This window comes from Oncorhynchus nerka, linkage group LG7, assembly GCF_034236695.1.
Source record: "Oncorhynchus nerka isolate Pitt River linkage group LG7, Oner_Uvic_2.0, whole genome shotgun sequence".
Taxonomy (NCBI): Eukaryota; Metazoa; Chordata; class Actinopteri; order Salmoniformes; family Salmonidae; genus Oncorhynchus; species Oncorhynchus nerka.
The window spans coordinates 52,786,255-52,811,673 of NC_088402.1; the positions used below are offsets into that span (position 1 = coordinate 52,786,255).

General features: G+C 43.8%; 1 protein-coding gene across 5 annotated transcripts; it reads right to left on the minus strand.

Annotated features, from left to right (window-relative positions):
• Positions 1 to 43: 43 nt before the first annotated feature.
• On the minus strand, positions 44 to 22,373 carry LOC115131905 (MYND-type zinc finger-containing chromatin reader ZMYND8-like). 5 transcript variants are annotated; one of them, XM_065020596.1, is made up of 21 exons: positions 22,263 to 22,369; positions 19,428 to 19,655; positions 13,653 to 13,723; positions 12,272 to 12,432; positions 9,662 to 9,805; positions 8,851 to 8,964; positions 8,399 to 8,491; positions 8,181 to 8,268; positions 8,008 to 8,063; positions 7,818 to 7,895; positions 7,440 to 7,555; positions 6,817 to 7,295; positions 6,565 to 6,693; positions 6,290 to 6,451; positions 4,233 to 4,757; positions 3,575 to 4,075; positions 3,307 to 3,461; positions 3,065 to 3,145; positions 2,881 to 2,959; positions 1,807 to 2,046; positions 44 to 1,631 (listed from the first exon to the last, which is right to left on the minus strand). In XM_065020596.1, exons 2-21 carry the CDS (start codon positions 19,439 to 19,441, stop codon positions 1,450 to 1,452), a joined length of 3,468 nt encoding a protein of 1,155 aa, XP_064876668.1. In that variant the 5' UTR covers positions 19,442 to 19,655; positions 22,263 to 22,369; the 3' UTR covers positions 44 to 1,449. The 5 variants fall into 5 exon arrangements, with proteins under 5 accessions (XP_064876668.1, XP_064876666.1, XP_064876667.1 ...); XM_065020594.1 differs by having other exon boundaries at positions 9,662 to 9,883; XM_065020595.1 differs by lacking the exon at positions 22,263 to 22,369 and adding an exon at positions 19,777 to 19,881 and having other exon boundaries at positions 9,662 to 9,883.
• Between the last annotated feature and the right edge of the window lie 3,046 nt (positions 22,374 to 25,419).

The window sequence follows — 25,419 nt, forward strand, 5'->3', positions numbered from 1 at the left end:
GGTGGCAACAAAGCCCACTTATGCCAATAAAATACTTTAAAAAAACATTGGTCAGACCTGTTTAATTTTTTTCTTAAAGACATTAACAATCCATTTACTATATGTACAATATGTAAACAAGAGAATATATGACAAACAAAGGGGTAAATAAACATGCTCAGAATAATATACAGTCAGTCACTTTTGCTGTTTCCTTTACCCTCCAAAAACACTATCATGGTCGAAAGTAATTCTGGAGTAGGCTTACATTGTTAACGAATAACCAAACCATCGAAGGTTGATGAGACAAATAGTTCTGACAGAATCTGAACAGAGGGTCCAGGTGACATTCATATAAAGTCTTACAATGCATTTAAATAAAAACGATTTCCAGAGCTGAGCCATTTCAAAACATTTGGAAAGTGATTTTCATTCACAAACAGTATTTAAAAAAAAAAAAATCTCATATGCTTGTCAGAGCACTATAAATATTGTCCATGTGTCTTATTACAAAAACTTTGTACAGTTTTAACCTTTATAGTTTTTATACATCACAGTTTATTAAAATCTATGTATACACTGAGGAACTACGATATATAATGAGTATGAAACAATAAGGTAACACGGGGGGTGATTACCAACTTAATGCTATCCCTTTGAATGAAATGTCTGTGTATACTGTTCATGGATTTTCAAATACACCCTTGTCAACTCCTTACAAAATGATGAAACTTTTAAACCGCATTGACAATACCTTTTAAACCACATTAACAATGTAGAATAATTTACATTTTAGATTGTTTGGGTGTCCCAAAAAGAGCTGGCACAGTAACGTGCTCGGTTTCACTTCTGGTGGCAAATAACTATAAAGACTTGTGGTAAATTTTAAAGAGCAGCATCACAGGTTTCAAGTTTAAGATTGTTGTAAGAACACACAAAACATTGATGTCTGATCTTTTGATGTACTTTCCTGTAGATAACTAGCGTTAGGATAGATGGTAAGAGGGATATACAAATAGGATGAAAAGAGGAAAGAAAGAGTAAAAATGTATACAGACTGAAGTTTGATATCCAGATGAACTAGTCACAAGGACAAGGTAAGTGAATCCTCCAGTCTAGCACATAGACTTTGAGGAGGATGAAGGATGGCTTAAAACATCGGATCACGAGGCAGACGTTGAACAAAACAAGGGACAGGGGATGAGTCAGCTGAATCACAGAGGAGCAGGCCTTTATGCAAGGAGTGTTCTTGGCGTTTTAAAGCCCTAAGCCTGGCTAGGAGAAGGTGAGGGTGTCTGTTGGTTTTGATACCTCTGTGGTCTTTCATACTGAGATTCGCTGGACATTCCCAGATTAGTTGGTCGCAAAAAGGCTTGGTTTATTGGATCTGTCTCTTTGCAACAGATACATACATTTTACAGACTGCAGGATTGTAGAGTATAAAATGTGTGTGTGTGTGCAGTGTAGTGGTTAGGGCACAGTAGCACTGGCACTGTCCTTGCTCTTGTCTACACAGCAGGTAGGAGAGGGGCCTTTGTCTGTGGCAGCAGATCCTGTACCAGAAGGGGCCTGGGCACTGGAGGAGTGACCTGGTGGTTTGGCTGAAGGGTCAGAAGTAGACTCCGCCTCTGGTTCCTGCTGAGAAGCTGTTGCTGTCGGAACAGAGGGAGGCAGACATGAAACATACGTTCAGATGGTAAAATAAAATACAGAGAGAGAGCTAAAGAGAGTGTGTAATGTGTATGGCATGTTGGTGCCTGAAGTTTTAGTGCACAGGCACTTCCTTCTACGCATTCGTGCAAATTACGTTGATTGTGTATGTAATACCTGACTGTGTGCAGGACTTCATGTGTTCTGGCCAGTGGGCTTGCTGGCAGGGGTAGTCACAGTAGCTGGTGTTCCAGCAGCAGTAGAATATGGCCTCCTTCCTGCAGTTGGCACACCACTGCTTTTTCTTGGTGTCATCCACCGCCTGCTGTTTCTCCACCTCCATCTGCTTCTTCACCTCCGCCACCAGACGCTCCCTCTCCTGCTCCAGACTCTGCCTCATCTCCGCCATAGTCAGTTCTACACGACACACAAAGACGTTTAGAAGACGTACTAATATAATTCACATTATATGGAAAATAATGAATTATTAATATGAATGTAACATGCATTGAAATGTATACGATGCATGTTTTATGACTACAGCACAGGAATTGAATGAGTATATTATACATACAGCTATAATACACACTTGCATTATTAAGATGTCAGAAAACACAGATATGAAGTCCATCTCATACACACACAAATTGGCTGACACAGACTGGTTGGCTGAAGTCGTGCGTTTTGATTCTGTACGATCAGATTAAGAGCAACAATGACAAGAACCTGCCATGTGGGGAATCGTAGGTGGCTTTCAGCTAGTTTTATCTTGTTGTTGATACCATGTCTTGTTTTGAGGTGCTTTGACTGACTTCATGTCAATGCTAATATGGCTCAAATTTACTAGCCAGCTAACCAACCAACAACTCTAACAATGTACAGTACCGGCCCGCCACGAGGAATCGCTAGAGCAAGGAAATCCCATCCGGCCAAACCCTCCCCTAACCCGGACGACGCTGGGCCAATTGTGCGCCACCTAATGGGTCTCCCGGTCATGGCCAGCTGTGACACAGCCTGGGATCGAACCCAGGTCTGTAGTGACGCCTCAAGCACTGCGATTCTGCGCCTTAGATCGCTGCACCACTCGGGATGCCCCAACCTTGTCTGTTTTGCCCCATAGTTGCGTACACAACGCTTTTGTTGCTAAACAACCAACCAGTCTATAGGCAAACATATATATATATATATATATATAAATAATGATACCAACCTAAAAGAGGTGCATATTTTTAAGGAACAAGTGGAACAAACCAAGATTGTGCTTCATCTCTGAAAGCTCTTGCTGATGTAGCCACTGAAGTTTCTCAATCTCTATCCTCAGCCGCCGGATCTGTGCAAAAATATTCAACAGTTGTCACAAAGCAGTGAGACAGGGGAGAGAGAGGTTTACCTATTTTATGGACTCAACCAAAAGTCTGTTCACCGTAGCCCTCACCTCTGCGATTGTGTTTCCTGAAGTGCTTTTGGAAAGGTCGTTGTAGATTTCTGTCATTGTTCCTTTAATCGTTTCCATCATCTGAAAAGTTCCGGTGAGATTATTACAACTCACAGACTGATATCAGACAGGTACATTTCCAGATCAATAAAACACACATATCATCTGTGAATCTATAAACTTTCCCCTGTAAAGTATATTCATTCTGTGTGAGGCAGGCATATAGCATCTTGCTGACTCACTTTGTTGGTGTACTTTGCTATGTCAGCTGCCACATCTGCTGAGGCTGTGGGGATCTGAAAGTCTCCTGCCAGGTAAGAGGAGGAGGAGGAGGCACCAGAGGTGACCAAGGTGACTGATGAGGTGGAGGTCTGGGGACCATCTTTCTGTTGCACGGCTGCAAAACACAGAAGAGGGGAAAGGAATGAAAAGAAACATTCAATAGCTCATATTAACTAAGATGAGATGAATGTGTGTATAGAATTTGGGGAGTTGTGAGTCTCGATGTACCTTTTGCTGCTTGTCTGGTCTGGTAACGCATACTGGAAGATCCCGGCAACTGCTGCTGTGACTGGAGCTGCTGTGGGCTGCGTGTCTGTGCCTGGGTCTGCGTCGGCGCCTGGACCGGAACAGGAGGCTGTGTTTGTGTTGGCGTAGACGGCTGCTCCTCCTGCTGCTGCTGCCGCTGCACCTTCTGCATGTGCCACTTCTGGGACGACGTCTGGAACTTGTTGGCCGGGTTCCACACCACCGTACGCTGCACTGCCTGAGCCGTCTCTTTGGGCAGCAGAGGGCGCTGTTTCTTCACTGCCAAGGCGACGGCGGCGGAGGAGAGGGTGGGGGCGGAGGTGGGGGCTGGAGAGGGGGTGGTGCTGAGGGCCGTGTTGGGCTGACCAGAGCCTGTGCTGGAGGACAGGTTGAGTGGAGGGTTGATGAGTGGCTGACTGGGGTCTTTGAGGTTGGACAAAGTGGCAGAGGCTGGAGAGGGTGCCACCGAGGCAGGGAATTTTCCTGGTCAGAGAAGAAATGACACTGATTAAATAACAGAACAATCACGTGTTTTCCTCCTTTCTGCTGAGCCTTTAGGCCTCAGTTTCTTACAACTGTCTGATACAAAGCAACTAGGGTGCACAAATCAAATGAAACAAGACAATAACTGAACCCTCACCTTCCAGCTTGGTGCCAAGGGGCTCCTTCGTGGCCTTGGCGACTACAGCCCCTGGCTCCCTCCTGGCCTTACGGTTGCGACCCCCCTGCTCATCCCCCAGGTCAATAACCAGCTCCCTCTCTGAGTCGGAGTCCTGGTCTGGGCCAGCAAGGGTCCGGGGTGCGCCTGCCCTCCCCTCCTCTGGGGCCTTGGGCATATCTGTGGGGGGCTGAGTCTGGGGCGTCCTGGGCTTCTCCTGGGAGTCTCTCTCTGGGCCATTGATGCCCTGTCTGTCTTTGAGCAGGGCTTCAGAGTTTTTTTTATCCCTGGTCTCTGTGACTGCCTCCTTGTCCTCTCCCTGTGTGCTTGCCTTGGGCCTCTTCCTTGACTCCCTCTCTGCTTTGTCCTTGTCGTCATGGGCGGCGCTCTTCTGTCTGTGCTCCTCATCGCTAAGGTACTCGCTGTCGCTGGAGTCAGACTTTTCGGAATCCTCTGAGTCACTGTGTTCCACGCCCTTATACACGTCCTCAGAGATCCCATCAATGCCTGCACAAGGACAAAAAACAATACATAGTGTTTTTCTTTATTTTTACATTGTAGAATAATAGTGAAGACATCAAACCTATGAAATAACACATATGGAATCAAATGAGTATTGAATAAATTATATTTATAAATATATTTCATATTTTAGATTCTTCAAAGTAGCCACCCTTTCCCTTGATGACAGCTTTGCACACTCTTGGCATTTTCTCAACTAGCTTAATGAGGTAGTCACCTGGAATACATTTCAATTAACAGTTGTGCCTTGTTAAAAGTTCATTTGTGGAATTTCTCTGCTTCTTATTGCGTTTGAGCCAATCAGTTGTGATGTGACAAGGTTGGGGTGGTATACAGAAGATAGCCCTATTTGGTAAAAGACCAAGTACATATTATGGCAAGAACAGATCTAATAGCAAAGAGAAATGACAGTCCATCATTACTTTAAGACATGAAGGTCAGTCAATCCTTAAAGCATTTCAAGAACTTTGAAAGTTTCTTCAAGTGCATTCACAAATACCATCAAAAACCAAACTGGCTCTCATGAGGACAGCCACGGGAAAGGAAAACCCAGAGTTACCTATGCTGCAGAGGATAAGTTCATTAGAGTTACCAGCCGCAGAAATTGTAGCCCAAATAAATGCTTCACAGAATTCACCTAACAGACATCTCAAAAACTGTTCAGAGGAGACTGCATGAATCAGGCCTTCATGGTCGAATTTCTGCAAAGAAACCCCTATTAAAAGGACACCAATAAGAAGAAAAAAAGACTTGATTGGGCCAAGAAACACGAGCAATGGACATTAGACTGGTGGAAATCTGTCCTTTGGTCTGATGAGCCCAAATCTGTGATTTTTGGTTCCAACCGCCATGTCTTTGTGAGAAGCAGAGTAGTTGAATGGATGATCTATGCATGTGTGGTTCTCACCATGAAGCATGGAGGAGGTGGTGTGATGTGCTTTGCTGGTGACACTGCCTGTGATTGATTTAGTTTTCAAGGCACACTTAACCAGCATGGCTACCATAGCATTCTGAAGCGATACGCCATCCCATCTGGTTTGCACTTAGTGGGACTATCATTTGTTTTTCAACAGGACAATGACCCAACACACCTCCAGGTTGTGTAAGGGCTATTTGACCAAGAAGGAGAGTAATGGAGTGCAGATGACCTGGCCTCCACAATCACCCAACCTCAACCCAATTGAGATAGTTTGGGATGAGTTGGACTGCAAAGTTAAGGAAAAGAAGAGTGTGCAAAGCTGTCATCAAGGCAAAGGGTAGCTATTTTGAAGAATCTCAAATATAAAATATATTTTGATTAACACTTTTTTGGTTGCTACATGATTTCATATGTGTTATTTTATAGTTTTGATGTCTTCACTATTATTATACAATGTAATAAATAGTCAAAATAAAGAATAGGCCTTGAATGAGTAGTTGTGTCCAAACTTTTAACTGGTACTGTATATGTATCATATGTCATGAGCGTATCATTTATAGGCCTTGAGACACAATTCATGAATGGTTTGCGAGTGTACCTAGTTGGGCCTTGCAGCTCTCGATGGTCTTGTCCAGGCTCCTGATTGGTCTCTTGGGGGTGGTGGTGAGGAGTGATGACCCCTGTTGTTGTTGTTGTTGTTGCTGCTGCTGCTGTACTGCCTCACTGAGCTCCTTCAGGTCCATCTCAGCCTTCACACGATCTGTGGCAAATGACACTCGAACTCAACACACAACCGAAACATAACCCCTAACCGAACACACAGCACAAGACAAGGTGCTACAGGAGGAGGAGGAGAGGTTAGATGGGACCCACCCAGGTTGAGGTTGAGGATGCTGCCTGTGCCCGGGGCCCTCTCCTGCTTGGGCACCAGACCAGGGGAGAATGGCTTGGGGCTGCCCGTCAAGCTGCCTGCATGGCCCATCTTCACTGACGCAGGGGACGCTGTGGCCAGAACACATAACACTTTAACCGCCACACATGTTTTGACTGTGACTATTCTGTAGATAATACCCCTGTGTTAGTTAGTCGTATGACGTGTTAGAGAGTCAGGAGCATGTTAATTACCGGTGTAGTCCATAGACTCCTCCCCAGCACTGTAGTGGAATGGGGGGTTCCTGGGCCCTCTCTCCATCCCATCCTGCTCCACGTCAGACCCCGTGTGTACAGAGGAGTTGGTGCTCATGGGAGAGCGAGGCATGTCTGTCAGAGAGATCCTCCGCCCCATCCCGCTCGACAGAGAGCTCTTGCCCAGGAGCATCTTGGGAGACGCGGTCATGTCGAAGTTGAAGCGCATCTTGTCGGGTTTCTCCATCTTCACGGCCCCTGCCCCGGGGTTGGCTGGATCCAGCAGCATCTGGAGCTGGTTGTTGGGCGTGAAGGGGGTGCGGAAGGGGGCGTAGTTAAACACACCAAACTTCTTGCGGATGTTCTCCACGTAGACCTCCATCTCCTGCATGGCGCTGTTGAAGATGCTCTTGGTCTTCTTCACAGAGAAGGGAATCTCCTTGGACATGAGGTAGCAGTTGTTGATGGGAACCCACGCCCTACGGGATAAAAAAAAAAAAAACAGAAAGACTTGTTAAGGAGTAGGATAAGTATAGAACCATGACTCACTTCAGAGGAGTCCAAGTAAAAAACGATGAAAAGTCCCTTCCCATCCTCTACTTTCATCCAACGGCAAGGCTCACCTGTCATGCTGTCCGAAGAAGCGTGCGTCCACCTGTCCGTCTTTCTCCCGCAGTGCTTTGGCTGGCCAGAAGGGGAAGCCCTTCAGCTTGGCCCACACCAGGGGGTGGGTATGACCCTAAGAGGGGAGGCACACCAGGGGAAAGGTCCGATAAGACAGCAGAAAAACAGACAGTGGAATAAGATTCGCAAAGACATTCCTGTGCTCTAAAGAGTGTTTTTTGAGATTTGAAATATGACATTTAGGCTAGTCTACATTTGTCTTCGGGACAAACCTAATTGTGACCCCAAGTCACATAGTATGTGGAAGGACAAAAAGTTACATTTACATCTATTAAAAATGTTCATTGCAAAAGAAGGTGAGGAAACGTTTGTCTTACACATGGCTCGCAAAACCAGTTGTCCCGCTTTTGGCACGAGGACAGGTAGCACTCTGGACAGACCTCGATTTCGTTCATCTGAAACAGACAGCAGTTTCCACATCACTGAAATGGCCATTTTACACATGGAAGGGAGAAAACAAAACACAACCCAGGCTGGCATTTCAGTCATTGTGTAAAAATGACTCACTTCATGTTCACAGATCTTCACAACGACCTTTGCTGTTGCTGTTAGTTTGTGATTACCTGCAACAATACCGAAAGACAGAAAAACAACTTGGCTTTTACCAACATGGTTATCTCCAAAACAAGTAGCAGTACAGAAAGGAAACGGTGTTAATAAAGCAGGTGTTTGTGACCTACCACCATTGTAGATGATGCAGTTGTGCAATATCCATTTCATGTCAGCCAAGAAGGCTTCCGTGCAGCCATACATTTTCTTTTTCATATTCTACAAATATAGCAGAGAAAAATGTACATTATTAGAAAACACCATTTCGACTTCAGTTGAATTCACTTATGGCATGTAGTCGCTCTAGATAAAAGCGCCTGCGAAATGACAAATGGGAATGTAAGGGTACCTTCTCCAGTGTTGCGAGGTCCATAGCATGGAATATGTACTCGGCATAGTCAGGGTGCTGCTCCAGAGACACAGGCTTCCAGAAGGGCTCAGTCTGCCCAGAAAGGAAACAGTCACAGGCATCAGTTCTCGTAAACACACCATTCAACCTAAAGCCCTCTCTGGCTCACAGTGGGCACCTGGAGAATGTCAAAAGAACTATCAATGTCAATGAACGACTCGGTACTGGTACTCCCTGTATATAGCCATGTTATTTTTTACTAGCTATTGTTATTCGTTATTCACTGAGTACTTATTCCTTGTGTCACTATTTCATCAACCAAAAAAATGTATCTTTAACTCTGCATTGATGGAAAAGGACACGTAAGTAAGCATTTCACTGTTAGTCTACGCCGGTTGTTCACAAAGAATGTGACAAATAAACTGTGATTTAAAAACGTGTTTTGAACTTACCCCTGGCTGTTTCATCTTCTGGAGGGCAAACTTCAGCAGGTATGAGAGCTGATCTATCGTTAGCATGGTCATGGCTTTGCTCTGTGTCTCTATGCACTCTGCTACTGTGATTTTCTAGAAACATTTTAAAAAGTCAGGGCAAAGTGACAAACAGTAGCTAGTAAAAAAAACAAAAGGGATACTGGGCTAACCCACAACCACTCACAGCAGTCTGCTGGGCTGGCTATTAACTCTGCATCTGTGTTATGATTTATAGGAGACAGAAGTACTAGTCCTCATAGCAGCGAAATCCATCTAGAGAGGGAAGATATAGATCCTGCCCACTTTATGTTTGCCCTCCAAACAGGCTTGGGCTCGATTCCATTTAAATTCGAGACTTAAAATATGCCATGTGTATTATCCTTAGTATAGAATAATATACTATGAAAGTGACGTGTCATTTTCCAGGAAGAAGCCTTGTAGTTGTTGAACTTTTGTAGGCTTTTTGAATGGTTTTCAATGGGGAAACACAGCGCAACACGTAGCGCAAATATTATTTTATACACATCTTAAAATGACCGCGTTTTCACGAATTTGATGATATCATCGTCAGGCCCACGCAAAAGATTATAGGGAACTGACCCCGGAAGTATGGGTATAAGGATTTAAGAATTGAAATTGAACCAAGCCTGCCTCCAACCCCATCACCTGACACCAAAAGAGCAAGCGGATATTAAGCTAGTGGTAAAGGGAAAATGTACCCGGAACACTCCCACACAACATGCGCACGTATGTACACCTACACACCCACGGCACACACACAAGCGAGTACCTCACACTCTGGACAGAACCAGTCGCCCTCGGGCTCTGCTGGCAGTTTGAGGCACTTGGCATGGTACACCCTCGGGCAGAGCTCACAGCAGAGCACCTGGCCCTCGCGGTGGCACAGCCAGCAGTAGAAGTCATTCCTGCCGTCCTGCGGTACAACATCAACAGGGTCTGTGGTGAGTGATGGCTGCTTCACATAGTAAAAGGGACCATGTCTTAGCTCTGACTGAAATGCGGCAAGAGAAACAGGGGACGGGTTTCAAAACACACGCAGAAAACAAACACAAAAGGTGCAGTGCAACAGAACACAGAGAGAAATACACAGTGGCAAGTAAGGCAGGATAATAAGCAAGCAGGCACCAAAACACAAGACTGTTTTGGTTGGTCTCGTCAATATCAATGTAGGTCTATCTATAAGATAGTCATGTCATTGTTCTTTATCTATAACAGAAGTTTGTGTTTCTGTCATCTGTTTATGTCATCACAGACTAAGTGCAATTTGATTGGTGACTTTACCAGGTGGACCATTAATCAGTCTTGTGTTGGATATCATGATTGACACTTCATTAACCCACATCAGCCAATCAGTGAACAAGACAATACTAGTCAGCAAATATCTATGTCACTGTTCAGAACATGCAACTTTTTCCATCTGTCAGCGGAACTGAATTCAAAGGTTTTGGCTTGGGGTTTAATTGTGTCATGCATGTAAAACAAAGCATTCACAACAAATGGGAATAAATGTGCAAAAATATAAAATATTTGGCAAGCATACAATAATATGCATTAATATCTATTCTTTCCAAAAAGGCTGTTTAGGTTTAGAAAAGTAATTCAGTTATTACACTCTATAAACAGTTGTGATTACCAATCATCACAGCAATTATTTTAACATTTAATCATCAATACATGATACACAATCATGTATGTTTTTGATATGAACTAATGCTTGGTTAGAACATACAGCAGTGGCTTTCATTTAAACCTGGGGGCATAATATGTTGTGCACAGACGCTAGGGCTGTGCGATAACACCTAAAACTCATATCTAAATGTTTTCTAACTTATGGGCGATTCACAAAATATATCTAGATTTTATTTGAATGTTTTCTCAAAATAAGCTTTGTTGTACAATTTAAAAGGTCAAATACAGCCATCAAAAACAGCCATCAACAGCCATAAAAACAGCCATCAATAATCTATTGAATTCAGAGCTTGTGAAATTATACCAAGGCTGAATATATTCCTTCCACAACCATAAGACCCAGTTTTAATTGTATTAAAATAGTTAATAAATCACTGATCTGGCTTTCAGGTCTGTCTAGAAAAATGCCATTTTTGTTTCAAATTTAAAATCAGAACCATGCATAATGCACATTCACTAATAATGTAGCAGGCATTGTAGAAAATTAACACCGGTCTCATGAACAAACTCTTAAGTACAAGCCCACGTGCTAGTGAGTAGGCAGCAAATAGTTATATTTCAAGTTCAGCCAACTTGGATCTAGGTATAATTTCACAAGCTCTGAATTCAGCTAAAAAGGCAAAACAGTTGAATTGTTATGAACCCAAGCTTCTGTCCATCTCGAACTGTTTGAACAGCATGAGTGGCCCTACCTTATTTCTCAGAATGAGAACAAGCTGCCAATTCCTTATTGCACATTTATAAAAACACAGACTAAATGGCTAGTATAACAATCTTTAATTGACTAAAATGTTGCTAGCGATATGTGGTACCATAATGCGGGCGCGACAAACTGAGCATTCATTTTCCAGAATGAATGTTCAGTGGTACATCCGTTTTAGTAGTGTCTGACTGCTCGAAATTTGAGGAGTTGAAACAATTAGAGTAAAATAATGTCTTGATGTGTTTCGGTGTCCATATAACCGATTCTGTTGGACCAAAGGGCTCCCGAGTGGCGCAGCGGTCTAAGGCACTGCATCTCAGTGCTAGAAGCGTCACTACAGACCCTGGTTCGATTCCAGGCTGTATCACAACCGGCTGTGATTGGGAGTCCCATAGGGCGGGGCACAATTGGCCCAGCGTCGACCGGGTTAGGGTTTGGCCGGGGTAGGCCGTCATTGTAACTAAGATTTTGTTGTTAACTGACTTGCCAAGTTAAGTAAAGGTTCAATAAAAAATACAAATAGCGAGTTGAAACCGTTTGTCAGAGTGGAAGAAGTGATCTCTCATCTTTGTCTGGATGTCATAAGGTGAATGCACCAATTTGTAAGTCGCTCTGGATAAGAGCGTCTGCTAAATGACTTAAATGTAAATGTTGTTGTGGGTGGTAGGGGAGGAGCTTGGGAGAAAGAGGCAAAGCGAGAGGCTTGTCTAAATCTGTCCAAAATAAGCCCAATGAGTTTCTATGCGCTTATTTTGAACCTAACTTGTCGCCTGCCTTCCTACCTTTGGGACAACGACTCCCATTGTTAGGGCAGAGACATGAGCATCCCGTTATTATATACAGATTTCTGGTGTAAATGGGAAGGTGTACAGCACAGAAGGAGCAAATGAGACGAGACCAAAAAGACAGCAAGCAGACATAAAACACTCATAAAAATATATCGCCCAGCCCTAACAGGCACACGCACACACACACACACACACACACCTGGTCTTTGTTGTTGCTATGGATGGCTCCAGGTTTCTTCTTCTTCTTCAGGGGGCTGGGGGAGGTGTCTGAGGGGGAGTGGCCATTGGAGGAGTGGGTGGGGCTGGACACCTTCCTCTTCTGAGCCACCAGCGCCCGCTCTGCTGACCCAGGGTCAGACACTAGTGGCCGAAGTAGAGGGAAAACCAGGTCACCATACATACAACACGGAACAAGAGTAGCAGCTTATTAATGGGTTCCACGTTGCGTCACGATATTGTTTTGATTGTTCGTTTTAGGACTGCTGCCTAACTGAGCATTCTATTCAATGCGTCCTCATTGGGCACCGATGAAGATTTGGTCTAAAGTGCATTACTGTGTCTAAAGGCGGAAAATAATTCGTTGGAAAACCCTTTGTCGTTATTTTGAGGTAGCCAGATTGACGTTAGATGCAGTATAACGTTAGCTAGCTAGCTAAGATTGAAGGGAGACACAGATTTTATCTAGCTAACGTTAGCATTGCTCGTTCATTTGACAAACTTTGCTTGCTAATGACAACATTGCCATCTGTCTAAAGTAAATTGACAACATGATGATGGCAAAGTTGATTCCTACTAAATATGTGCCTACTTTAGCAATGTCATCGTATTCTCAAGCCCCTATATGTGTAATTTAGACAAAACAGTCAAACTTTTGCGCATTAATATGGCTGCAGCATCTGTAGAATGTTGATAGCAATGGCAACGACGCGAACGAGTGACAACTCATGAATATGAGGCTTAGAAGGAGAGACTAGACGCCTGGCATGAAAGACTAGAGAGGCAGAGACACTCCCAGTCACAGGCCAGTCTACACAACAATGACCGGCTCCATCGTCTTCAGTACTACTCAACTAATCTTTCCTCAGACGGGGATAAGAGTCATTGTGAAGGTCAAAGGCAGTGTAAAGCCTAGACCTTTCTTTTGTTAGCAGAACCCCATCACTGAGAGACAAAATACTAGGTACAGGTAGCCTAACAGGCAAATATCAAGCACTGGTGCTTGCCCAGGGATACCGACCAGATAAGAGATTTTGGCCACCAAACCTTACTGCTTGGTTTCCCAATCTGGCAACGAATTTCATATGATAAGTTAACATCTTATCATCCTTGCTACGCCAACCACATTTCAAGGGAAGTGTGGTCGAGGGCCTGTGACAAGTGTTCACACTCAATCCCTGAGGCAGTGTTGCTCCATTACAGTGATCTGATATTAACTCAATGGCAGAATGGTTGCTCAGTGTAGCTCAATGAGATCCACAACAAACATGTTTAAATGTAAGATCAATACTAAAAGAAGAATACGAGAATAAGCGGTCCTCTCAAAACACAGTAACATTTGTACGCAAAGGCCTTGTTCTTACCTTTGGATCGCACGGACACATCCATCCCCTCTACCCCCTCGGACTCGGTCTTTACCTCCTCCTCAGCCAGACTGCACAGAGCGAGGGCACAGAGACAAAAAGAAAAGGGAGAGTCAGTCACAAACGGTGTTCACGAACGAAATCCTGCCACACAGTAAACAAGTGGAACACCACCTAAGGCAGGACCCCCAGAGGACAAAGTCACCAGAGTTCCAGCAGGTTTCCACTGCGGTTTCCTCATGCCTGCTTTAATGAGAAACAGCAATAGGTTAACAGTGTTAGGCCACCAAATCTAAGGTGCAACCGACGGGTCACAAAATTTACTTGGACCTCAGAACCACGGCCTTCATGATCATCACAGAAGACATCCTATGAGTGTCTATAATCATTGGTCAACACAGTCAGATAAACTTAGGTGTTTGTTTTCCATGGGGTGCCACTGGAGAGGATCTCCATGGCAACAAGTCCTCTTGATTCAGCTGGGCGACAACTTGTGCTTCAGCGCAACAAACAAGGCCACCCAAACAGAGAGTAGGCTGTGTGCTCCTGTCCTCCAGGAGACAACGGAGAGACAAGGGCTTCAGTCCTGATGAGGGCCATGCATTGATGAGTTTGTTTGCATCTCACTTTGCCCACCTACCTACATTCCAAGACGCTCTTTCTGTACAGTGCAAGTTCATTCAAAAGCGGAATGCCTTGAAAACAATGATTCCCGAAAACACAAACAATTTGCATAGGCTATGCCACGCAAGGATTTGTACCTTCAAAATGGACGGTGAATCACAGAAAATTGCCTCAGACAGTCATGGATGAGAGAGTGTAAAGTGAAGGTGCTTCTTGGTAGCCACTCAAACCCCAGCTCTAACAACAGGTGTCCCTAAAGGCTGTTTAGCCTATTCCTAGAAACCCACTGCACCAGATCACTTTAGTAAGCTTTACGGAGTCAACCTTGGTCTTATTAGCTAACTACAGGTTTTTACCTGTTACATTGGTCTGTTAACTAGCCCAAACATCGTGTTCTGAACAGCCCAAACAATAAATCAGATTTCCACAGAAAATCATATCAATATATAAAAACATATTAAAAAAAATAGAGCTTCTTTCATTCAAAGATATGCCCAAATCAAAGCCTGTAGCTTTCTGTGTCTCTGGTTCCGCTCTCATCTCATTTCCTCTCAGGAAGAAAGAGGAGGAGAAGAAAGGGGGGGGGGGGGGGTCCACGGTGATGAATGGAGTTCTTTGAGAGTTCAGCCCCTCCTTTGTCGGTGCCACTGAGGGCCTCGTTCCAAGGATGTCGTCCCATTCATCGCCCTCTTAAAGAAAATCCTCCTCGGGAATGGACCCACCACAGGACACACGCTGAACCAGTTCAGGCTCTTAGCCCTGGTGGCTCCTGGTGGAGGTGGATGGGGCAGTGGGCAAAGAACGTCTAGGTACAGGTAGCCTAACAGGCAAATATCCAGCACTGGCTACATAGAAAAACAGCCTTTGGACAAGGTTCAAGAAGTGGCCACGTGGGAAAGTTTTGAATGAGATTAGAGTTTATCTATTCTTAGGAATCCACATCCATCACAGTCATTGATCTAAAAGGAAAAAAAGGACTGAGTAGAAAAAGGAGGCAGCACAATGCTCCAGAGCTGAGGGCAACCATTGATGAGCCTATACATGACTACCACTGTAAAAGGGGCCATTAACTAAATCTACTAAACCAATAGTGCCACCCTCCATTAACACAATGTAAACCTTGATGTCCTGCTCGTCAAACCAAGTCCATGACATTGATCATTCATAAACCCAACGGAGGAAAAGTCTTAATCAATGATCACCAGGTTAAATCACCACTATCAAAACGACTGTAGCATAAAATAATCCCTAATGTCATTTGGATAATGAAAGAAGATGAAGTAGACACAAAAAGGAAGAAAATTACAAATAATCCAGCATATGAACCTTTTCTTGTTTAGACACGCTGCTGACAGATAACCCCCTCCGGGGCCTTGCTGTTCTGGACACAGAGAGCGAACAAACAAAACGAGGCCCACATGAAAGAGAGCTAATGTTAGCCAACTCTCTGTGCTACGTGTGCTAGCAGCGAGAGCACTGTGGGATGACAGAGTACTGTTAGCATGCAGCCCAGCAGTGAGCCAAGGTTTACACTCTTTTATTCACTCAAAAATAGGCTCACCGAGCAGCCAGCGTGACATAATAACCACCTGATCCTGTAGCTTCTGACTAGGCAGATAGTTTCTCTCTCTCAACTGGTCATCCTATGTTCTTCCAGAGGGCATTTCAGACCAGGAGCAGTATTCCAGAAACATGCCAGAACAGATAGCAGAAAAATCTTCAGGATCTGGGAATATTCCAGATGAGCAAAATTCAGGATAACATTGATAAACACCCACCCTCCGCAAGGAGGAATGCCTGATAGAAGAAAAACACACACACACACACTGACTCTGTGCCTTGAGATTCCACTGGCTCCTCAGAGAGACAGTCGAGCAGAGGCAGAGCAGGGTTCTCTCGTCACAGAAAATGGAGGCCACAGCCGGCTCCCCTCCCCCCTCTCACACATCCCCCACACAGACGGAGGCACCAGTCACAGGCACTGCCCCCCCCCTACACACACACACACACACACACACAGGAGGACCAGGGGATCCGTGGAGATTACAGTTCAACATCCAAACATCAAAACACAGTTAAGCCGAACCACGTTTGATTCAGGGTACAGAGGGAGGGAGACATAGATGAGGGACAGATGGAGAGAGAGAGAGAGAGAGAGAGAGATAGAAGATAAATCCAGCTAATTGGAGATCATTCTTATCCATTTTACCCCCCCGCCCGTCTTCAGTCTTGCTTTCACTGAACGCACTGCCGTCGAAGAATAATTAGGCTTAATAATAAGAGGGGGGTAAGACACTATGAGAGTAAAGACAGATCTGACAAACCTATGCTGTATCCCTGAGGAGAATACACTGTTTTGGTCTCATGCAACACAGTGGTGTCTCATGTGAGCGAGGGTCTGGGTTCCTGATCAAAAACCTGCTAGCCTGCTCTGTAAGTGGTGCCATAAAAGCAGGGTGGTTTTGTTGTATGCTTTGAGTTGGTAATGTGTCCTTGAATCCACTGAGAACCAGTATTGTTGATAGAGAAACAACCTGGCACCCTCTTCAACCTGCAGCCCCTGTCCTCCAGAGAGAAGACTGACTCTGAGAGACATAACAAGATACAAACAATACCATCAAGGTTAAATGTACTGTTCGCTCAAGACAATATGAAACAACTAGTTTTAGGTACAGTCGTGCAGAAATAGGTGCCAGGCTTTTGCCTGCTTTTTCATACTATACGATTCCTTATACACATGATTCAATTTTGTCTGAATTTGTTAACCGAATAACATGTTCTTCAACAGAGATAATTGAAGTGTGGTAGCATACCTTGTGATAGATATAGCACAGAATATGCAAGAAAATCATTCAGCCTGGTTTTTACATTGGGCTGGAGGGGATGAAACAAAGATGGCGGTGGAATTTTCCAGAAGGCCCCTGCTCTCCCTGTGCTGCTGCTCTCACAGCGATTTTCAAGCTTTAACCTCGGCTGCTGCTGTAATTGGCTGGAGGGTCTGCAGGGCGGGACAGGATTGGTCGGCTGTTCTATGCCACATGGCTCCCTGTGTGCAGGCTTCCCCCTTCCTTAAAAACATTTTCTGCTGCAATGCAGAGATTCCCCCTGCATTAAAACGGTGTAATTTCCCCTCGGTTTAAAAGGTTGTCTGTTTTGAGTGTGACTGAGTGAACCGGGTAGAGGCTTTAGAAGAGGGATAAGTTGTTCTTTGTGGTTGAGAGGCAGTAAATCACAATTTACGAGCAATGTTGCCTCAGCAACCCCCAGCAACCCCAGACGATCGTCTAAAGATAACCTGTCACCAGATTACTAACATACCCACTAACATAACACTAACGGAGCACGGCATGAATTTATACACGTCTCCAAACTCACCTAAATGTCAATGACTGTAATATGAAGCATGCTTTGTGTAGAGCTATACCAAGATGGTTGAGAGTAAGGAATGTAGAACCCCCCCCCACGTAGAACCCCCTAATCTAGGTTTGACACTGAAGGTTAGGCTTTTGCTCATCATTTTTTCAAAGTGAACCGTGCATTTTAAAATCTGCCGTGGCATGGTAACTTATTACACATTTAGAACCTGTGAATTACTTTCTGATTCATGCAATGAATCACTGTTAGGCACTATTTGGAAACAAATAGGGGGCTAGTTATTAATTGGGATGAATTATTTGAACTAAGAACCATAAAGTAATTTCCAATTTAAACACCAGTGGAAACAGTCCTGTAAAATAAAGTACTACCAAAAAAGATTATTGTGAATTGAGAGCCAGCTATGCAGTTTCACTTACCTATTTACAAAGGAGATACGATTCCCTTGAACCAAGTATTACAGAAACGTCAAACCAGGCATTTAAATGAAGCAGCAGATCAATGGTGTTTTTGTCTCTACAGCTATAAATAGGTGAGCGAGGCCCGAGCGGTGCCAAGGAGGGGAAGAGAAAACAAGCACGCAAATACGGACAAATATGAGCCGAGCTGAAGACAAACACAACAACACGCATACGAAATACACACAATCAACAATCGCAAAAAAAATGAAGTGCTTCTCTGGTAGTTTATATCTGTGATGACAAGAGCAGAGCTTCACACAAAATGGCCACTGTTTGAGGGGCACAGAGCAGAGGAAGCAGCTTTAGTGCTACAGAGTCAACGTAGCACAGGCCTGTAAACTTGAGGCTTTGGGCCTCCCTATATCCCAATGAGCTTCAAAACAACTAGCCTATTAATGTGTAGAGGAAGAATCAAATAAATGTTCAATTTACAGGCTGAAATTCAAGAATTCCCCTCAGACAACCCATTTTTGGTTGGGACAATGAATGAACTCTGAGGACCCTGTGTGAGTTCTGATACGGGTGAGACTGGAGAGGCATTTAGCCTCAAGCGGCAGGCATTCACTGCCCAGTTTGTATCTGCATCAATTGGTGAAGAATTATGATCATATCTGCAGAGAAAATCATTACATTCACTGAATCATTACACCCCCCCCCCCCCCCCCCCCTCACACACACATCTAACACTGGTTGTAAGCAACCAGTGTTCAGTTATCCATCAGCCCCTTCCTAAAGACCCCCCTCTCTAACAGGCACATCTGTTGCCCTCACGTCCATGCCCTCTGGCCTGGCATGACACACTAGATCACAAAAACAGAGACAATCTGCTTAAAAAAGATACTTAACACCCCCCCATCCCTCTACCACACTAACCCTTTTTCTGCCACCCATCCCCCGTCATCTCTGACTCTGCCATGACACACAACTGGGCTGGCGCAGCAGAGAGGAGAAAAGAGAGTGCACACTTGGATCTCACTCTCTTTAGCATTGTATAAAAAATAATAATAAAAAAAAGCCAAGGAAAACAAGGATTTGCCATGGCCCATTGCATGGTAGTCTAGATGTCTTGGGCATACGTGACCCTGCTACACAGAAAGAGAGAGCAGGGGTGAGTCCTTATCCAACCCCCCCACCTCAGCTCTCTATGGAGCAGGGGCCTTGCGAGGCCTAACCCGCCCACAAAGCTCCCCTACTCCTTTGGGAAAGCAATCTGTGATTTTCAGGTATTCACATTTAGATTTGCACAACAGTCACACAACAGAGTAGAAGGAGAAAGGAATGTTGTAATTAGAGTTGAAATAAAGACAGGGCTTACCTCTGTGGATGCATGGCTGCCTGACACACTGTTATGTCAACACTTATAAAACATGGAGGACACTCTCAGCCCGGGAAGGCTCCTCTCTTCAGGCAAGGCGATCAGGCCCGTCTGATGGTAGCCAGGCCCTGACTGGCCCCTTTCTCACAAGCGAGATGTAAGGCCGCATCCGATTGGCCGAAGCATTTCCTGAGTAATTATCTTTGTTCAGCGCAGGCAGGAGCAGCTCTGAGTGCGGGAGAGACAGGGAGAGAAAAAAAGAGAGAAAGCTAGGCCCTAAGTACAAAATAACACATTTAACTGCATTTCAGTGACCTAAAGAACACATATAACAATGTAATACCGTTACCTAAGGTTGCATCTGATGCACGTTGTGTTATTTTCATGGATAATATATTAGAAATGTCAGCATGTAGAAAATGAAAAAAGGACAACAGGGCTGCTCTGCTGTAGCCTCCATTTTTGTAGAGAAGGCCTTTGTCTAAACCCCTCCCTCCTCAACTGTCTTCAGGCGAGCGAGAGAGGGCACACAGTTCTTCACCAATACAACTACAACCAAGGCTAGAAGAAATTGCACACCATTTAGAATGTAGACCAGGGAATCTGTCCATATAACATTAGTGGAATTAAAAATAACTAAATGGTAAATCCATATTAAATCAAAATTAGGATTAACATAAAAGGAAACAGGTTACAAATATTCTGTAATAAATATAAATTAATTCAATACAAAAGGCTATATATGGGCTTGTTCCAAAATAAAAGTATAGCTGTTATGTACACTATTTCATATGACGGGAGACAATGATCTGCTAAAAGCTTTTTAAAAATGTTGGTGGAAAAATAATACTTTCATAATTAATAAATCATCAGGCCAAAAAGCATTATTTTAAAGTACAGGCCAAATAGACAAAAAAAAACATGCAAGTGGGCCTCCTCAAAATGAAAGGCCCATATTGTTTTTTAAGTTTTGAAAATAAATATATAAAATACCAATAAAAATGGCTAATTTTGGGGCTGTGTGTACATTTGTTGTAGGGATGTCCCAGCTGTGGAATATTCTAGTTTATGGATGGTTATTGTTTTGGAGTATTCTATAAGGCCTAATCCATAACATATAGGCAGGCCTAGGCTAGTTAATTTCTGGTCCTACAATTGAGGTTGGAAAGGGTGCGTAATACATGACAAAAGTTGGGGAAAGGGATGGCATTTTGTAATGCCAGATCCAAGAAGATTAGTGTGTGCATGTAGGTGTGTTCCAAGAAACCTCCCGCTTGCATCATGTGCTTTGTGATATCATCAATAATTCACTATACCTAGGTAACAGCCCGTCTGTTATCGTTCGTGATCTCAGACAGGAGTTTGTCAATTGGAGTAGGTTTTAAATAGCCAACCAGGCCACACTCATAACACAGAGGTTACAAGCAATGGTAACACTCTGTGCTTGTAACTTTGATTACCATTCACTGTGCCCTCGCCATTTCCCCCATTCCTTGCCACAGGGACCGGCTTATGAATAGAAAAGTGATTATATCTATACAAAGGAAATGTTGTTGTGAGCACAGGATGTGTGCTTGGTGGAGAAGTGGGGCTTGAAGAACACAGAGGTCATTGATTTTATAACAAACACATGTGCAATGCTGTCCTCTAGTGAATACATGGAGAAAAGCGACAGTCAGGCTATTTTAAATGCAGGTTCAGGCACCCCTATCCCTTTTTTATTTTATTTAACCTCTCAAGTCAGTTAAGAACACATCCTTATTTACAATGAACAGTGGGTTAACTGCCTTGTTCAGGGGCAGAACAACAGATGTTTACCTTGTCAGCTCGGGGATTCGATCTGGCAAACTTCCGGTTACTAGTCCAATGCTCTAACCACTAGGCTACCTGCCGCCCCAAAACCCTCACTCTTCACGCCTGCCTGATGTCTCTATATGAATACGTGTCACTGGTCAAGTGCTAAACGTTAGTCGCCTTGCCTAATTTGACAGCTGTCTAGCCTAGATAGATAAGACGTATGCTCCTCTGAACAATTTATGCTCTATGTTGCCTAAAAGGACAACTGTTTGGCCAGATGGTTATAGCTGTGAGCCCTTTGCTACGTGCTCTTTTTGGGAATCTAGGCCAGCTTACAGTGAACACTTGTTTGACAAATTTGTATGGCAAATGTTGTTGAAAGGGCTAGGCCTACTTTGATTGGTTTTCAATCAGCTCATACTCCTGGTCCCTTGACCATTGTGTAATGTTCATGGAACAGTTAGGAGTTAGCTAGGTTTAAAAAGTGAAGTGTACAGAAAAAGTCATCCATCACTGTACTCCCACTACAGGGACATGCAGACATTGAGATATCTGATTTCTGGCATTTGTACAATTGATTATGGCGAAGCCAAATCATGCCATAACAACTCATATCGATATGGTTTGACAACCTATTCTAAAATAAATATGTTGCACAACGTTGTTATTCTTGAATGTGAGGGCTGGGGTCAGGAGGTCAGGCATGGCTGAATAAGTGACAGGCCAGGGTGAAAGGCATTAAGAGTAGGGTGAGACTATATTATTGCTAGCTAGGTTGTTTCCTTTTGTCTATCTACAGTACTTAAATATACTTTACACTTGCAAAGTTTCGCTAACTATATGAAACTGGATTTACCACAACTTTCTTTGCGTTCAGTGTGCTCTGCCGGATAGCAAGTTAGCCTAACGCGTTACTGTACCTAGCTAGCTAATAACAACAGTTTCCCGGTTCACATTGAGAAATGTGCCGATTTTAAAACGCTTTATGTTAAAACTAAATGAATAAATGGTCTTTCACGTAAAACAATCAATACGTACCCGGAAATGAAGACAGCTATAGAACAATATTTATGACTGGACAGAATGAAAAATGGCTTGGAGGTAACGTTTTCCCCACATAGTCTCTAAACATTCTGTACAGTCTTTGGTATATCCCCTTCGTTGCATCAACATTGGAAAATCTCCTTCTCAAAAGCCATTGGATGAAAAGCCAAAGGCTCCTCCCCTCTGACCTTCTCATATGCAAAGGAGATTTGATAAGGAGCAGAGGAGCGAGGAGTATGCAATCATAGAATTAGGAATTAGATTACTTACTATTTACACATAATAATTACATGATTAAAAACGTAGTGTAATAGGATTTATATGAATGCAATATAGACCTTCCTCCCCATGACTTGGGATAGGACACCTCCTCCATCAATTCCCTTGCACGTCATTTGTTCAGCCTAGTGTCAATCATGAGTTCAATGAGGCGGGATTTTCTAGCTACGTCCTATGGGCGGTTCATGTGTAGGAACTGGGTCAGTGCTATCCGAAGCCTTTGGACTTTCCTACCCTAAACTTAATTTTACATTTCAAATTCAATGGAGTGGGGACGTCCCAAGGATCCCGGATAACACGGACCGTAAGAACAGCCGGGAGGAAGCATTTGAATACCTTTCTCGTCCTAGCACAAGTGTCAAACTCATTCCACGGAGTGTCTGGCTGCGTGTTTTCACTTGACCCTTGTATTTGATTGATGAATTAAGTTCACAAATTAGTGAATTACTCCCCTCACCTGGTTGTCTAGGTCTTCATTGAAAAGAAAAACCAAAAACCCGCAGCCACCCCGCCCTCCGCGGAATTAGTTTAACACACCCCTATCCTAACAACAGAATATTATGTAGTTATGTTAAAGTAGTGGGGTTGATTTGAAGGCTTGATTATGCGCTGTTCCGCGCGAGACGACCTTTCATGGTTGCCAGGTTCTGCTCAAAATGTGTGCCCAATGACCACTCAAAACCCGCACAAAAGGCCACTCAAAACCTTATTTTTCACAGCAAGAGGAGTTGTAATACACAGCAAGAGGAGTTGTATACAATAAACCCTTTTTCCATAACGTTATCGAGCCATTTAAGAAGGAATATCATAGTAACTTGTAACAACTTTAGAAGCAAATTTGGGTTTTCTCAAAACAATACTTATTGCAAGCTATGACATGATGTAAAAAGGAATTTGAATATGTGACAAGTGAAAAGATCACTCTCCCATATTAAAACCCCTACAGGATCGCTGTCCCTATACCTGGACGGCTGATGCGTAAACGGGTGGTAATGTGACTAGAATGATGTTGTAAGTAACAGCAACTTTCCAGGACATAGACATGTCTTATATGGGCAGAAATCTTAAATGATTGTTAATCAAACTGCCCTGTCCAATTTACAGTGGCTATTACAGTGAAAAAATGCCATGCTATTGTTTGAGGAGAGTGCAAAACAACAAAAAACTTTTATCACGGAACTGGTTTGATACATTCACCTCTGAAACTAAATAATGTACTTACACTTACTATGAGCTAAGCCCAAGATGGCATAGCAGTCAGACGTCCTTTGTCCTCGTCTTGTCGTGTCCCATATATATATATATATATTTACACCTTTCTTCGCATATCTTTTATATATTTTCTTTTCCAAAAACTCAACTTCAAAACATTCTCCTGCAACCTGCCTCACCAATTTAAAAAATATTATTTACCTCAAATCTGAAATCCACAATAGAAGCTAGCCAGAAGCTAACCAGAAGCTAGCCAGAAGCTAACCAGAAGCTAGCCAGAAGCTAGCCAGAAGCTAACCAGTTTACTGGCTAACGTTAGTATTCAGCTAACCATGGTTTGTGGTCATCAGCTATCCTTTAGCTCGAAAATCTATCGGCAGTTTTGTACAACGTGACTCAGACCAGAACATACCGGACCTATTTTTCTCTCCATATCCCCGGATTTCAACCGCAAGCTCCGGACATTTACACCTGGATCTCGCAGCTAGCTAGCTGCTATCCGTTTGACTATTGGCTTACATCGATCCCGGAGCAAACATAAATTATTCCGGAGCTATCCAGCTGAAGAGTTCCATCAGCCACTCCTGGGCTACAATCACCTATCCGGACCCGTTTTACTGCCAATGCGGAGCCCCACCTGGCCTTCACGACTGGACTACCGACGTTATCTGCCCGAGGGAGTTATCCAACTGGCCCCTCTGTCACGACGTTACCTGAACGCCCATCTGAGGCCCGCTAATTGTTAGCTGTCTTATCGGCTGCTATCTGAATAGGTCTACCGGACAATTTTTCTTGGGTCACTATAACTATATCTATTTTGCCAATTGGATTGATCCCCTCTACCACACGGAACCCCACTAATCTACCGACGGAAACGCACGAGGTGGCTAAAAACAGACCTCCATCATATGCTAGCTTACTACCGATGGCCCGGCTAGCTGTCTGAATCGCCGTGACCCCAACTAACCTCACTCCTTACTGGACCCTTATGATCACTCGACTAAGCATGCCTCTCCTTAATGTCAATATGCCTTGTCCTTTGCTGTTCTGGTTAGTGTTTATTGGCTTCTTTCACTGTAGAGCCTCTAGCCCTGCTCACTATACCTTATCCAACCTTTCAGTTCCACCACCCACACATGCGATGACATCGCCTGGTTTCAGTGATGTTTCTAGAGACAATATCTCTCTCATCAACACTCAATACCTAGGTTTACCTCCACTGTATTCACATCCTACCATACCTTTGTCTGTACATTATACCTTGAAGCTATTTTATCGCCCCCAGAAACCTCCTTTTACTCTCTGTTCCAGACGTTCTAGACGACCAATTCACATAGTTTTTAGCTGTACCCTTATCCTACTCCTCCTCTGTTCCTCTGGTGATGTAGAGGTGAATCCAGGCCCTGCAGTGCCTAGCTCCAGTCCTATTCCCCAGGCGCTCTCTTTTGATGACTTCTATAACCTTAATAGTCTTGGTTTCATGCATGTTAACATTAGAAGCCTCCTCCCTAAGTTTGTTATATTCACTGCTTTAGCACACTCTGTCAACCCGGATGTTCTAGCCGTGTCTGAATCCTGGCTTAGGAAGACCACCAAAAATTCTGAAATTTTCAGACAAGATAGAACGGCCAAAGGGGGCGGTGTTGCAATCTACTGTTGC